Below are 14,716 nucleotides of genomic sequence, written 5' to 3' on the forward strand. Positions count from 1 at the left end.
AGTAATTGGAAGGAAGCCTTTTTGGTAATGCAATGGTTACCACTTGGGCATGGTCAGCAATAAGGACCACACATCTTTGACAAGAGTAGCTGACAACAGGCCAGAGATTATTTTTCTTTGTTTTGCATATAAAGTTATCTGTACCGTTATTTACAGATGCCCTTGCTGACATCCTGTGTTGCTTTCCTTCACTGACTTCAGTTTAAGTTTGCTAGTGGTTTTCAAACCATAAAAATGAAGTCATTGTATAAAACAATCCCACATTCACTAGGTTTTATTAGCAGTAAACAAGCTTTAGCAACAATAAAAATTGTATCAGTCAACAGACTCACTGGGGATTACAAAACAATAAAGAACATATTTCAACAAACAAATTTGTAGCACATCTTATAAAAGTTAGTTAATGTACCAGCTAGTATGAAATATTTTCCACTAATATCATGTAATGCCAGGGCAATTCTAGATTTTCATTTACTTTGGAAAATAACCACCAATACAAACCATTAGTGTACAGAGAGCTTTTTCCTCTTTTGCCTTAAAATTTCAATTCCATTTCCCAGAACCAAACTGTTCTACTTGAGCAAACCCTCCTCTATGTCACTAGGTGTAGATGGTAGATGACGTCAAACACCTACCCCTCTAACAAGAGCATGCAGCAATTCGTCGTGCATCACCCAATTTTTATGCCAACGAAACATAGCAGATCCAATAAACAGCATGGAAGTAAGCACAATGCCATTTATCTCCTTTTCTGGGCTTGTCTTGCGCAAAGCAGAATACAACAAGGAATCGTACAGCCTACGTATCTCAGTGATGTGAAACAGATTGCTGGGTAATCATAGGAGTAATTTGCCTACAATGTTCTATATTATGCTCATAACCATCCTTGGAAAACCATAAAACAAGGGAATATAGTGTCTCCAGTTAAGTAGAGTGTTTATAAAAAACTTAGGTTGAACACATAAAGCATTTCTGCATCTCGCTGATTAAGATACAGGCTAGACTTCATTAATGGATTTGAAAAGATCACTATTCAAGTAAATTAATGCATTTGCAATACTTCATGTGAACCAAGTTGCATTTTTCACTTCAGGATTAGACTGCCTGATACCCTTTCAGTTAGATCTATAGCACAACTAACTCCCAGCGGAGTGGCTTGTCAGTTTGGAATTTCTAGCTCATCTTCGCCGCGCGCATATCCTGTGGGAGAAGCTAGTGAAAACAGAGCAAACTAGAAAATGCTTATATGGAATTATTCTCCTATACAAGGAAAAAGTAATCTGATTTTCAGTGTTATCAATCACTAGAGCAACACAGTTAAGTAACTATTTTTAAATACTTATATTTGAATGCAAGGCATCTGGACATCAGTTTCCTGCATATAGATCTTACAGAAATGTAAGAGTACTGTCTAATCAAAATTCCCTTACAACTATGAAAATTAAGGCTGTCCAGGAAATCTGCAATAGCACAGAAGAGCACACAAAGCTTTTACTTTTATGCCACCAGCTCAAGTCTCACTCAGACAGTAAGCAACCACATACCAGTTCAGAAGGCAAACCAGCACAAGGGAAGGAATGGAAAAAAAAAAAAAAAAACACCTTCCATTCTTACTACCCAAAGTAATTTAAAACTTACTTTTGGTTACCTTTATTATTATCATGCAATATACATGATTGTATGAGCATGAGTTTTACATAACATTTCATATTTTGCATGTATAGTGATGTCAATTTGTTTTGAAAGGTTACTGAAAGAAAACTAAATAACAGAGACAATAACTACATTTTCCCAAACTAGTGGAGGCCACTCTTCCAAACACCACTTCATGATTCTTCATGAAATTTATTTGCATTTCAGCCATCTCTTAAAGATGGCTACCTGTTTCACAAGCCCAGCCTCTCTCTCTATATAGCTTGTCTCCCCAGATACATCCACGATCTGGACCCATTTCTGTTTTGTCTAGCTCTGGAGAAAAAAAGGTGGTCAGGAAAGCTGCATCAATCACGGGAGAGTGCTGTGAACTGTACAGAGATTACAGATGCAAGCTCAAGTTCCTGACTCCGATATGACTGTTTGTTTCAGGGAGATTTGTCATCCCCACCCAAATGACAGTATTTAAAAAAGCACATGTCCAGATAAGTTTAAAAAAATCCCCAAACCTGAGCTAGGAGAGAGCTAGGAGTAAAACAGGCTCTACTCATGCCATGTACAGCCTTCACACACTAAGAATGTTGTCTGATGAGGAACACCAGTGAGCACAAGAAAGAACAAGCTTCCTCTGGGGAAACGACATCAGCTTTAAGTTTCCCACATGTTCATGCCTGGGGAACCCCCTCTGAACTCACTAGCTGAAGTGACATCTGTTTCTCACCACTGGAGCAAGGCAAAGAGCAGCAGTAAGGTTCCGTCTGGGGCACATGAGAGAACATACAGGGCTCCACCAGTCCTCCTTATTCTGGTGAGGGGGGAAGGAGGAGGGAAGAATATAAATGATAACATTCAAATAAAATAAAAACAAAGTTCCCCAAAAGATCCTTAGTGTTGGTGCAATGAATTTAAAAAAGGCAAAGGAAAGGGAAACAAGTTTGATAAAATATTATCCTACTGACAGTGAAATAACTAAGTGTTCCACCTCACCAAAAAAGACAACGTACGAATATGGAGACTACCGTAACTAGGTAGCCTGCGTAATAGCTAACTTTTGGATGACTGCCAGTCCCGAATGGTAAAGCCAAAAAGTTCAAGGCACACATTGTTTATTTGTCGTCAGTTATTTGATTTGTGACCTGGTCAATACAGAGCACAGGGAAAATGCAAGTTCCAGGGAGAGAATAAATCTCTTTTATTTGTAGTTCACATGCATTTATTCTCTTATGCAGATATTGTCATAAAGGGTTGGGCACAGCAGCTCAGTCATGTTAATTCTTTGACCAATTCATGTCAAGCTCCTTTAGCAAAACAGACCACTAAGTAATTGTCCAGTTAATTTCACTCAAGGAAGAAAAATATATAGTCTGTTTTTGTTTTACTCTCAACATTTATGCATATATAGTAAGGGGGTGTTCACCAGCAGTTCAGTCCTCAGTTTTATCCCGTGCAAAAACTGACCCCATAGGGTCATCATGTCTTAGTGTTCCATGTTTGAAGTTTATTTTGGAATAGTCTGGGGCTGCATCCCATGATAAATAGAAAGGCTAAATTCACTTATAGATGAGACAAAATTGTATATTCTGTACTACTCAGCATCAACTCAGTATACATTTGTTTATTCACTGTGCTTGTGATAAAACAGGGCAAGTCCTTCCCATGTGCCTCGAACTATACTGAAACACAATGTAGCCAATCCATCTACACACACATTTCTAAGTAGGCTTGGGGACTCAACCATCCGTTTGCCAGCTCCCGTTGTTCATCAAAATGTTTCCTTAAAAATAAATTCATTTTTGAATGCTTAGTATTTTGGTGACAAGTTTCTAAAATCAATCTAGAATTATGTTCTCAGTGTTTCTCCTTACCTTTTACTTATGATATTAATATACATACCTCGAGGTTCCTAGTTTGGTTCAATCCCAAATAAAGTCAACGGAATTAAACCAACAGCTGTTAACTGCCTGTACACTGAGTAGAGTTTAGGCCACTCTAAAACTTCCCTAATAATTGTTGCTGAACTTGTTACTGGTATCAGCAAAAAGAATCCAAGCAATAGATGTGCACAGGAACTGAATTACTAGAGATAATTCAGGTAAGAGATACATTACGTGTCCAACAGAAATTTGCTTGCAACAGTACCGGTATACAAACAAATTACTGCAAGTGAGCTCATCCAGCCAGCATTCTCACCATCAGCTGTAAAATTATATTTGTAAAACCAAAGAGACTGAAAACAGAAAAAAAAAAAAAAAAACCATCTTACTGACCTTAATAAATCTTCCAAAATACCTGTGGGAATGCTAACAACATTGTTATAGGTTCTGCTAAAGCAAACAGAGGGTTGACTTCTCAGATTGGCAGTTTTGATCTGCTAATTGTGATACCCCAAAGCCTATAGCACTAAAAATAAACTTCTTTTTTGTTGAGATGGTTTAAAAAAATAGCAACCCACGTGCATTTACAAAAATACCATATCAAGAAGATTGACATCAGCACACATGCAGATTTTTTCTTCCCCTGGGCACCAAATTGCTGATGTATGTACATGCTCCTTTCTTGGCATAATTGATTTTCGCTTTCTGCACGGTGGCACATTCTTGGAATAGTTGGTGTCGCAGCAAGCATGAATATGCAAGTGAAGGACAAAATAGCTAGGATTAGACCAGAACTCCTTCATTTTGAACCCAAGCTTGACCCCGTTTAAAATAGAACATAGGCTGCTTTTAAAAATTCAGCTTAAAAAGACCCTAAAAAAATAATAGTGCATATTACATTGACATGCTTCTGTTCTTTCACATTATAGTCAAAATCACACTGAAACACTCACAAACATTAAAAACAGCCTTTATATATTTTGTATGTCTTTTCTTTAAAAAGAAGACACGAGCAAAACCGAGCAGATTCCAACATCTCCACAAACATACAAGAATAAGAAGGGAGCAAATCTACAACTGTAGTAGAAGCAGCTGTTCAGCTACACCCCGATTGCCTAAATTGGCATTTATGCATGACATGTTGTCGCAGCGCCTTTAAGCAGACCAGGCTAAGCCAACTATCTTTTTCCGAGATCTTTTTCTGTCACTCACTCTCTGACTAGCTCTCTACGCATTTAAATGACCTGAGATCATCAGACTTGTAAGATGTTCCTGTTGCTACATCAATGATTCATGGAAGTTTATCACCCCTTTTTAATCTGTTTTGTATGCACGCGTGTTTGTTTTTTAAACAAACTTGATTCATCCGTACCACCAAGAACATAAGGACACCCATGATACATTACAGCGATGTTTCCCTAAATGTACCCTAAATCTCAATTAGCAGGCAAGTTAATTCCTAAAAAGAAGAGAATTCTAACACATATGAAAATTGGGAACCAAACTTACTATTAGTGAACTTCTTTAGGCGACTGTGCCAAAACAGCCATTAGCATCTCAGTCAGTACTGAGCAGCCACACCCCAGTATCACAGTCAACGTGTGTCACGTTATGTTAAGAGTCTGCTATGTTGGCACCAGCACAAATAGCTGGAAATAAGCACCATGCCCTCTCTGAATCCTGGGGAAGAGCATTGCTTTCAGTCCAACGGCAAGATCCAGTCCTGAGCATCAGCAAAAGATTAGTTTCACAGTGCTCAACGGTTATTCTCAGTGGTGTGTCACAGGGCTGACCTCATGGCAATAAAAACATAGTTTGTCCCCCAGATAGGCGGGTGAATTTTCACAACTAGCTTTCCATTTCAGGTAGCATTGAAAACATACAACAATGAAACACATCTTAAGTTGTTCTTATATTTTCAGCTTGGTTTGCTCTGAAAATTGCTGGGTATCTCAGGGGTAGAGCTGGTCAAGACCTCTTCAACACATTTTTAAAATGGAAAATGCCATTTCCAAACTACAAAATTCATTGGCTCTGACAAAACCATTGTGTGGAAATATTCATCACGTCCCAGGTCAGAGAGAGAGAGAGAAGCGTGGTTGATAGTAACCACAGACTGATAGCTACAGCATTCAATCCCACTTCAAGTCGCAAGCTTTAAAAGCCTTGCTGAACTCAGAACCACGATTTGAAGCACTTGTCTCCCACTCCCATCTGCTGCCAAGTTATTAACGTGCCATCAAATTATTCTGCAGCATGAATCTCTGAAATTCAGCAATGTTTGAATTCATCTAAAAGCTGCCTGAGAATAGGTTTCAAGTCTTAAAATTTCTGTGCAACAAGGAATCCTGCAACATCTGTGCAGCCCAACAAATTAGTCTAAAAACCTATTATTCCTCGAAGACATTTGCCTGAGGCTTTGAAGCTGCACCTCCATTCTGCTTCTGAAATTGTAAGTTCTTACACTCCATACTAGGCCACTATCATTACTGCTTGTAGAATTTGATGGCATTTCCCGGACAAATTCCGCATTTCAGATCCAGTTAAAATTGATTGGTCTATAACCAAGACCACTAATCAATAAAAAATATGTATAATAATGTGCATTTTTAATTCACCTTTTTTTTTTCCATTCTCTAAATGATGATATTAGGCTTTATTCACGAAAGCCTTCTGAAATGTAAGAACCAAGAATATACTGCTATAACTATGCTTGTAACAGGCATATCAAAATGGTTTCTGAAATCATACAGCTCTGCAGGGGTAATGCACTGCTGGAGAGGGACAAAACATGCTCCTTTCTATATGCTGGCCACTCTCATCACCACGTAGATCCCCGAGTAACAGTTCACCCTCAGAGTAAGAAACAAGGCTACACACTAACTCAGGCTTGCTTCAGAAGATGTAGGCTTTGTCCCATTTTGTTATTTAATCAGCACCGTGAAGAATGCCATGCTCAGTTAAGTTTCCTTTCCATGTCTTCTCTGTTTTTGCGCCTCTTTACTTCCTTTGCTGCAGATGCTGGGCCTTTAAATCAGGTCGGCATACTGGGTTATGTGAAACCAAACAATAACAACTAGATCCCTGTGCAAGGTGACCAACAAGCCTAGCTTGACAAGGAAAGCTACAAAGACAGCATTTCTGGGAGAGTCCCTTTACACTTGAAGTTATAGTCTCAGATCAGCATTAATGATATTTGTAATTGCTTGCTTCTCTTCAGTACAGTTAGGTTTTAAAATACACAAAGGCACATTTGAGTCAGTAGCTTCCAAAACGCTGGTTTATAAGACCACGGAAGGAAACTGACTGTTGTTTTACAATCTTCACTCTCAAGTCAGTTTCTCCATCACTTTCACCCAACCTTCTTTGCTAATACTCCTTACTTTTCCCAAGTCATCGACTAACAGCCCCCCAAGAGAAGATGTGACTATATAAGGAAATTCAAACAGCAAAACAAGGACGTACTATCCAAATATAAAAATGGACAAAGTAATGCAACAGTGTGAAAACACATCCTTATCAACATCTCACAGATGAACACCGAGGCTCAGCAGGATCAGGCAATTTGGACAGCAAGTGTGCGGCACTGGCAGGAACTGAACCCAAGTGGTGCAAATGCCAGTCCAGTTCATTGATCATGAGGCAGCAGCAGGTGTTATACGGTGTATGCTGATGTTAGCTGGTTTTAGACGGGCTGAAGCAGCCGAGGAGGCTGAGACATTGCTCTGCTGACTCACGCTGCAGCAAGAGATTCCCCGGCCAGCCCGGCTGAACCAGCGCGGCGTTGCCTCAAGTTGTTTTTGTAGCGAGCCGCAGAACAAGCACAGACTGCGCTGGTTGCCCTGCTCCAGGGCCCGCCCACCAGTAACATGAGGCAGTGCCTAATGAAAACATCTCCAAAATGCAAGCAATTTGTTCAGGAACAGAACTTACATAACTCCAGCAAAACAAGCAAGCAAGCAAACAAAATAATTTAAAAAAAAGAATTAAACCTTAGGGAGTTTCCGTACCTGCAGATTTCAACATTCAGAATATAGATAGCTGAAGGTTTTACAGAGAAAGAAATGGAAACGGAAGGATACAGTGACTCATCTGTTGCACGCTACACCAGCTGAATTTAGGTCCTCAGCTTCTCTGCCTTGTAAATGTTACCTTTGCAACAACCTCCCAACACTACGCGATACAGTGCCCCAAAAAAGAGCATCGCGCGTGCTAGAGAAGGAGCAGTACCCCTACCTCCCTGAACTTGCCTTCTGTGACACAGGTGCCTATATATATATATATATATACACACACGTGCATGCGTACCAGCACACGTATCTACAGGTATATATATATATAAACGTGCAATACGCGTATGTATGTGACCAGCGCGCGGTGAGCCCCGGGTGTGTGTCTGTGTGTTTCCAGACCTGGCGGCGCGCCCAGCTGCAGGTACCGGAGCCCCTCAGCCCGCCCCCGCGGCGCCGCCTCACGCCCTCGGCTCTGGGGTCCCCGCGCGCGCCCCGCGTGCGCGCGCCCCGGGGCCCCGCCCCCTGCCGCGGCGGTCGCCATGGGAACGGGGAAGCCGGGCCGCGGGGAAGCGCGCCCCGAGCCCCTCGGGCGGGCGCGAGGCGGGAGGCGCGAGGCGCGCACACGCGGGCGCGCGGCCCCGGCCGCCCCCGCGCCGTTGGCCCGGCTCCGTTTGAACGGGCCCCGCTCGCGCCCAGCCAACGGGCGCCGCGCTGGGCGCTGACGTCACGGGCGGCGGGCTCGGGGCTCGGGGCCGGCGGCGCGGCTGGGCTCGGAGCGGGGCGGCTCGGGAAGATGAGGGTGAGCGGCGGGACCCGCGCGGGGGGCGCCTTCCCCACAGCCCCGCAACTCCGGGGCACGGCCAAGGGGAGGCAGGGAGGGAGGGGGAAAGCCCGAGGCTGTGCGGTGGCGGCGTTGGGGGCAGCAGGTTTGGCTCCTGAGCGCAGATCGCCCAGGGGCTGCTCGCAGCGCTGCGCGGGGCAGGAGGTGCCGCAGCACCCGGGGGGCACAGACGGGCAGGTGGGTGCCAGGGCTGTGAGCCCCCCGGCCCCAGCGGCACGGACAGGAGGTGCCCTTCGGCAGGGACCCTGGCTCGCGTCCAGCGCCAGGAGCGGCACAGGGCTGCTCATCGGCACTGCACCCGCAGATCGGCTTCGGGAAAGGGCAAAGAGGGGCGTCAGGCCAGAGGGGCTGTGGGTTGTTCAGCGAGGCAGGATTCAGAACGCAAGTTACATTTCATCCCCGTGCAGCGCTCAGCATTGGGAGCCAGGGGAAAAGTGGAGAGAAAGGAGGAATCAAGTGCAGGGAACAGAACTGGTGCAGCTCCCGCGGCTGCAGCCTCGGTGACAGTTTCACGTGCATTTCAAAGCCAGCAGCCAGCTGCGGGACGTGCGGCTGGAGGCAGAACTTCGCTCAAGTGCCCAGGCTGCAAGCAGTCAGATATGTAATTGTGTGCAATGTACGCCTCTGTGATTCCCTGAGTGTGTCTTATGCAGGGGTAAGCTTAACCCTTTTTTTTTTTCCTCTCCCCACTTCTGCAGGAAACTATGCCCCAGACGCCAATATTTTCCAGTATGCTTGGATCCAGTTGTAGTGGGCAAGTGCAGCCAGACATGGGAGAGAGGTGCGTGGACCCTGTTTATCAGGATGGGAACATTGTTTCTGGATCTCTGGAGGCCTTGATAGAGCGCCTGGTGCCCACCATGGACTATTATCCAGACGTAAGTATGCACTGAAGAGTTTTTTTTTTCTTTTCATGGTATCTTTGCATTAGGATCCAGCTTAGTGCATCCTCAAGAAATTCTACCTCCCCCTGATTTGAGATTAAGATGTAGGCTCAAGATGCATTGATTTCCTTTGCAATATTTACTCCATAAATACGTTGCTCAATGGGGGGTACTCTCCTTTGTTAATAAGGATGCCTGCTAGAATGGTAAAGCCATGTTGAACCCAAATGGTTGCCTTAAGAACCAATTAAAAGCAGCATTAGCCATAACTTTCAATCCTTCTAAGCTGCTTTACCCCTAACACAGCCAAGATTAACTTTTAACCAGCTCCTACATAGAGAAATAGACCAGCTCTTGCAGCTCAAATCAGCTCCAGTATTTTTTTACCACTTAATTTTCTATGCATCTTCTAGTTAGACCATCAGAAAAAAAAATAGATTGTAATTATAATGCTGTCTTTCTCAATACATTTAATGGGCGAGTGCTGTAATAATGTTTCTGAGCCTGAAAATGATTTTGCAACTGATTAAATGTCCTCACTGCAGTCCCCTGAAGTAAATGTTACTGATAACTGTAGGGCATGCAGTAAGATTCTGAACTTAGGATATTATTAAGAGATCACTTTATCACTTAAATTGCCCCTTTGTACCCATTAATGAAAGATGTTATTTAAACTGGTTGCCAAAGATTCAAGAGGCTATATAGGTTATATTCTATCTCAGTGTGAAAAAACAGCAGATATGGCAGAAGCAACCCCACTCTTTTTAAGACTGATAGGGCAACAGGAAACTGCATTCAGTACTGACTGGTATGTTGAACTTCCACTGTCTTAGTGGGCCATGCTAGAATCTATACCTTGCAGTATGTCTTTCAGTCTGATCCATTTAGAACTTTTTACTCTGGTTTCACATGGGTCACAATAAAATCCCCTCAAGCTCACACATACACACCACACATCTTTACAGTTACCACGCACAAAAAAGGCACTCTCCATATGGGTTTAGCGGGTAGAAGCAGAAGAATTTCCAGCAATGATCAGTGAAAGATTAAAACGAAAAAGCAAAATGAGGATGTTTTAATTTTCCAATTCTATTCTAAACCTCTTATTTCAATATGCACTACCTTCAGTGGATGCTAAGTACCAAGTCCTTTATAAGACACAGGGGAATCACCATAGTTACACATTAAACTCCAGTTGCACCCCACACAAACGCGTAGTGTAGAGCAGATGCAGAAGAAAGTTGGGCTTGAAGAGAACCTTGAAACATGGCATACCAGTGAAATAGTTCCAGGCTGCAATAGCTAAGCTTTCCAAGGACTCTGCTCCTTGGATTTTGTTTAATACTAGAACGTAGCTATTTGCTGCTTGGATTTCTGGAATATCGTTAAGTTTAAGTAGCTGCTAATGCACATCCCTTGTTGCAATATAGGATCTATTTATAACACAGTCACTCTGAAAATTGTTCCATAAAGCGAGCATTACTTAAGGGGTCTGTGACTTATTTTGGAATGCTGCTGGTTTCCATGGTGCTATCCCATACGCTGTGCAAGGGAGCATCGCAAACCATGCAGGCACAGACCCCACCCTGAGAGGCTGCAGTTTAAATAGACAGCGAGCTGACAGCTGGGAGAGATACAGCAGAAGCAATCAAGAGAGCTCCTGGGAAAAGGAGACGGAAAACAGTATTAAGACAAATCCATCTCCTCTACAGCAGGACACATTCTTTTAGTTAGATCAGATCACCCAATTCAGCTAAAAGGATTCATTTTAAGATGAACAGATAAATAAGCTTTGAGTGACATGAAGAGGGAGCTGTATTTGAGGCAATGCAAGTTTTGCATTTCAGTTCAGTTTCATGTTTATGCTTAACTTCATGCCCACTTCTATTTTTAGGGAAGTTGCCACAAAAGGTTAGCGCGATAGCCACTTAATGCCGATGTCCTGTCAGAAGAGGGGCCAACACTGTTTGTTCAAGAGAGAGGTATAAGCACCTCCCAGTTGCCTGTCTCTGGCCACACAGGCAGAGAAAGGGGACAAGGCATCACCCATTAATTCTCACCAAGAGAAGCTATTGGTTATGTTAGCAGAGATTACCTGTAGTTTCAGAGCGACACATCTACAAGTTGCTGTACACATCCAAATTTTTGGATTAGTACATCTAAGCATTATGCTTAGAAAGCATTCCTGTCTCTGTCGACATTAAGCTAAAGATTGCAGTAACCTTCCAGCTGGAAAAAAGGGGGTGGAGGAGAAAGCAAACACAGTATCTTTCTGTGCCGGTTACAGAGGCAAAACAAAAATGTATTTGCCATGTTGGCAGAACAAGAGACAGACAAGGGAGGACAGGAAAGATAAGGGCCTACATTTGTGTATGCTCTTTTGAGGTTTGTTTGTGTACAGGGACTTGTTCAGCACACAGGAAAACGTATACTCGTGAGACGGAGGAGTTCGGGAGGTTAGGAATGGAATGTACCAGTCTGCAACCCTTGTGCCCAAGCAAGAAAGTGTTTCAAGAAAATGTTTCACAAACAAGAAGTTCCAGAATGAGCAGTGAGTGCATGAAGAAAGTATTTTTTTTTTTCTCCTCCTCAAGACAACACCAGTACATTCTTGGGTCAGAGAGTAACAATTCCTTCTTTAGTCTTGTGTGCTTGCCTTTTTTTTTTTTTTTTTTTTTTTAAAATATAATTCAGCTCATCTCTTAGCAACAACTTTAGGCACTAGAGGAATCTGGCTTCTTTTTCTCTTGTAAAGCACAAGACCCTTTTGTGTCAGCTAAGTTGTTCCAAGTACAGGAATATATATAGATATTTTTTTTTACTTCTCCTCCCAAATACCTGTCACTTCTGTAGGATAAGAGGAGCTTAATTTTCAATCTCATAGATTATGGAAGCATTTTTAATCATTTTTTGTCAAACCAGCTAGCTTCATAGCTAAGTTTCCTTCTCCAAACCATCTTCTTCATATGTGGGGGACTGCTTATGAGAGAGTGGGGGTCTTTACTCTGTTACAGCATCGAGCCTATATGGGTGTAGGTGTACAGGTGTAATAAATCACAGAAATCCTCCATCTGGAGAAGGCATCTGACATTAGCATGAAATATTTCCTATCCAGAAAAGTGGTTCCTAACCACCGAGACCTACCGCTGAGCTGACGTGTATGGCTTGGTTCAGCCTCGATCCTCTCTATTGGATAGGAAGTGGTTATTAGCAGAGGCAGGGAGATAGGGCTCAGCACTGCTGTCAGACACAGGATTGTTTACTTGCAGTTACTCCCTTGTCTATGCCAGCATAAGCAAAAAGTCTCAAATCTCTACCAGCAGTATCAAAAAAGAAACCTAAGAAGTAAGACCAGACACCCATATATTGTAAACCAGCCTCAGTTAAGTGACTTAAGAAGCAGCATAAATACAGCAGATGGGTTCCAGAAGAAGAATAATTTGTTTCTACAGTTTAGCAGTTCAGTGTTGTCTGGAAAAGCATCGCACAGGTCCAGTACAGATACTGCTGATTACAGAGAGACACCAGCAAGCCTAAAATGGAAAGCACACGCTTCTACGGCCGCATATCTTCCTGTATCTTGCCACTTCAGCAGTTTTTTGAACCTCATACAAAACACTACTGAAGAGACCAAACACAAGTGCAGGTCATCTGGGTCACTCTTCTCTTGCAGTATAACATCAGGAAAATGATACTCTGAGTGGGGCTTTCTTGGAGTCACTCTGGACAAACATTGTCCCACATCACACAGACTTCCACCAACGAGACCTACACTAGAATTAGTACAAGAAGCAAAATTATATCTTTCCTTAAAAGAATGTGTTCCAGCTTATCCGAGCGAAGGTCACTGACAGGGCAGCGTGGCTTGCATTTTGGTTCCTTGCCACTTATGTGTACAGGCAACTTTTTCGTGGGCTTCCAGACTTCCAAAGAACAAGAATGTGTGGAAGGGATGAAAAAGTATCAGAGCTCTTTTTTTTTTTTTTTTTATTCCCCAGCTCTCTTAAATGCAAAATAGGGTAAAAGCAATAGCTGCTTCACATTTCCAGAATAAAAGTCTTCACACAACCCTGTGACAGCTGACACACCCAGCAGCTAAATTCCTTTCCCAGATAGGCCAGACTTACAGTTTTAAGTTCAGGGACAGTGCTGATAGAAACAAAGACAGGAATTGGCTACAAAAAATAAGAGAGGACAACCAGGCATAGGTTACCCCCCAAAACCAACAGCATTCTGTCTCATATTTTAATTCTTAAAAGAAGTGTATCAGTTTAAGGATCATTCTCACATATATAAGCATACAATGAGTGATATGTTGTCCCCATAACATACCCAAGTCCCCGTCTGTAACCAAGTCAGCTCTTCGGCCTGTAACACATTGCATGCACACTACTCAACATTTTATATATCAAATTTCTCCAAAGCTAGCACAATCTCATCAACTGTTTCCAGATGCAGGTGTAAGAGCTACATTAAATTTCTTGTTAAACTTCATAAACATTTTTTTTTGTCATGTAACTGTAACTCTGAAAATTCTGAAGAGACACATAAGCTTGTTGGGCAGAAGCCCAGTTTAAGTTATCACTATGTCCATTTTTGGGACGTTTGCAGCCATGCCACCATGAAGGGAAACTGCTGTGTCCTGCCACTGTCCAGGCCACCCACTTGAAGTCATTATGAATTATGAACTCATTAGATGGCCCCAGCTGTCTGTCTCTGGTAGACCATGGAAGTGCTTCTCAAGAACCCAACCCAAAGTGCCCATCCAGTTAACCTAGCCCTTCTCCTCCTCTCTTCATCTATTCATAAGCTGTAGAGGAGGCAAAACCTACAGATGAATTCATTTTAATTGCACAGATTTAATGCTATTCCTAATTTACAACATGAACCCCAGTGCTTATAAGGCCTTAAAATCATAATTTATATTTTAAATGCCTCTGCAGCATCACATTTCACTCTGTTCCTTCATTAGCTTCCTCTGCAAGCTTGGGAAAGAGTTGGATTTTGGATTTTCCATGGATACATACTTAACCTATTATGTACTTCGCACACTCTCAACACTCCCAACTCTCAGCACACTGACCTCTAGTTAACTTCATTTATATTTTAAAAACACTCCTTTTTCCCATTCTGATATTTGGAAGTATTTTAATACTAAACTTATACTGTAGGGCACTCTGGATACTAGAGAAGTGGAAACATTTTTCATTAATAGCACACATTATTATAATTAGAGAGGTAAACTCCATAATCTTTTTGGATTTGAAGATGCTATCATTGTTTGGCTACAAGTATGCTTTAGAGACTACAAGCAGCAAAATTCAGTAGCAAACTGTAAAGATGCCATATTTTAGACAACTGGCTTTAAGTTCTTAGATGTCTCAATTTACTTGCCCAATCCAAGGTGACATATGTGCACAGTGGTTATTTATATGCGCATGTGGCTGTGGC

General features: G+C 42.4%; 2 protein-coding genes across 6 annotated transcripts in view; one reads left to right on the forward strand and one right to left on the reverse strand.

Annotated features, from left to right (window-relative positions):
- MBL (mannose-binding lectin) overlaps positions 1-8,081 on the reverse strand; it is a 274,988-nt gene extending 266,907 nt beyond the window's left edge. Inside the window, exon 1 of the transcript XR_011809996.1 lies at positions 7,940-8,081. The gene's annotated coding sequence lies outside the window, so the exon portion shown is untranslated. The remainder of the gene's footprint in view (positions 1-7,939) is intronic.
- Positions 1-14,716, forward strand: part of RASGEF1A (RasGEF domain family member 1A) — a 158,957-nt gene that overhangs the window by 126,675 nt on the left and 17,566 nt on the right. For 3 of the 5 annotated variants that reach the window (XM_027460017.3, XM_027460021.3, XM_027460018.3), the window contains one exon: positions 9,080-9,259. In XM_027460017.3, coding sequence (XP_027315818.1) covers positions 9,080-9,259 — 180 coding nt within the window. Of the gene's footprint in view, positions 1-8,193; positions 8,340-8,852; positions 8,983-9,079; positions 9,260-14,716 lie in introns of those variants that run through there. The other 2 variants (XM_027460020.3, XM_027460022.3) reach the window with 2 other exon arrangements.

This window comes from Anas platyrhynchos, chromosome 6, assembly GCF_047663525.1.
Source record: "Anas platyrhynchos isolate ZD024472 breed Pekin duck chromosome 6, IASCAAS_PekinDuck_T2T, whole genome shotgun sequence".
Lineage (NCBI taxonomy): Eukaryota > Metazoa > Chordata > Aves > Anseriformes > Anatidae > Anas > Anas platyrhynchos.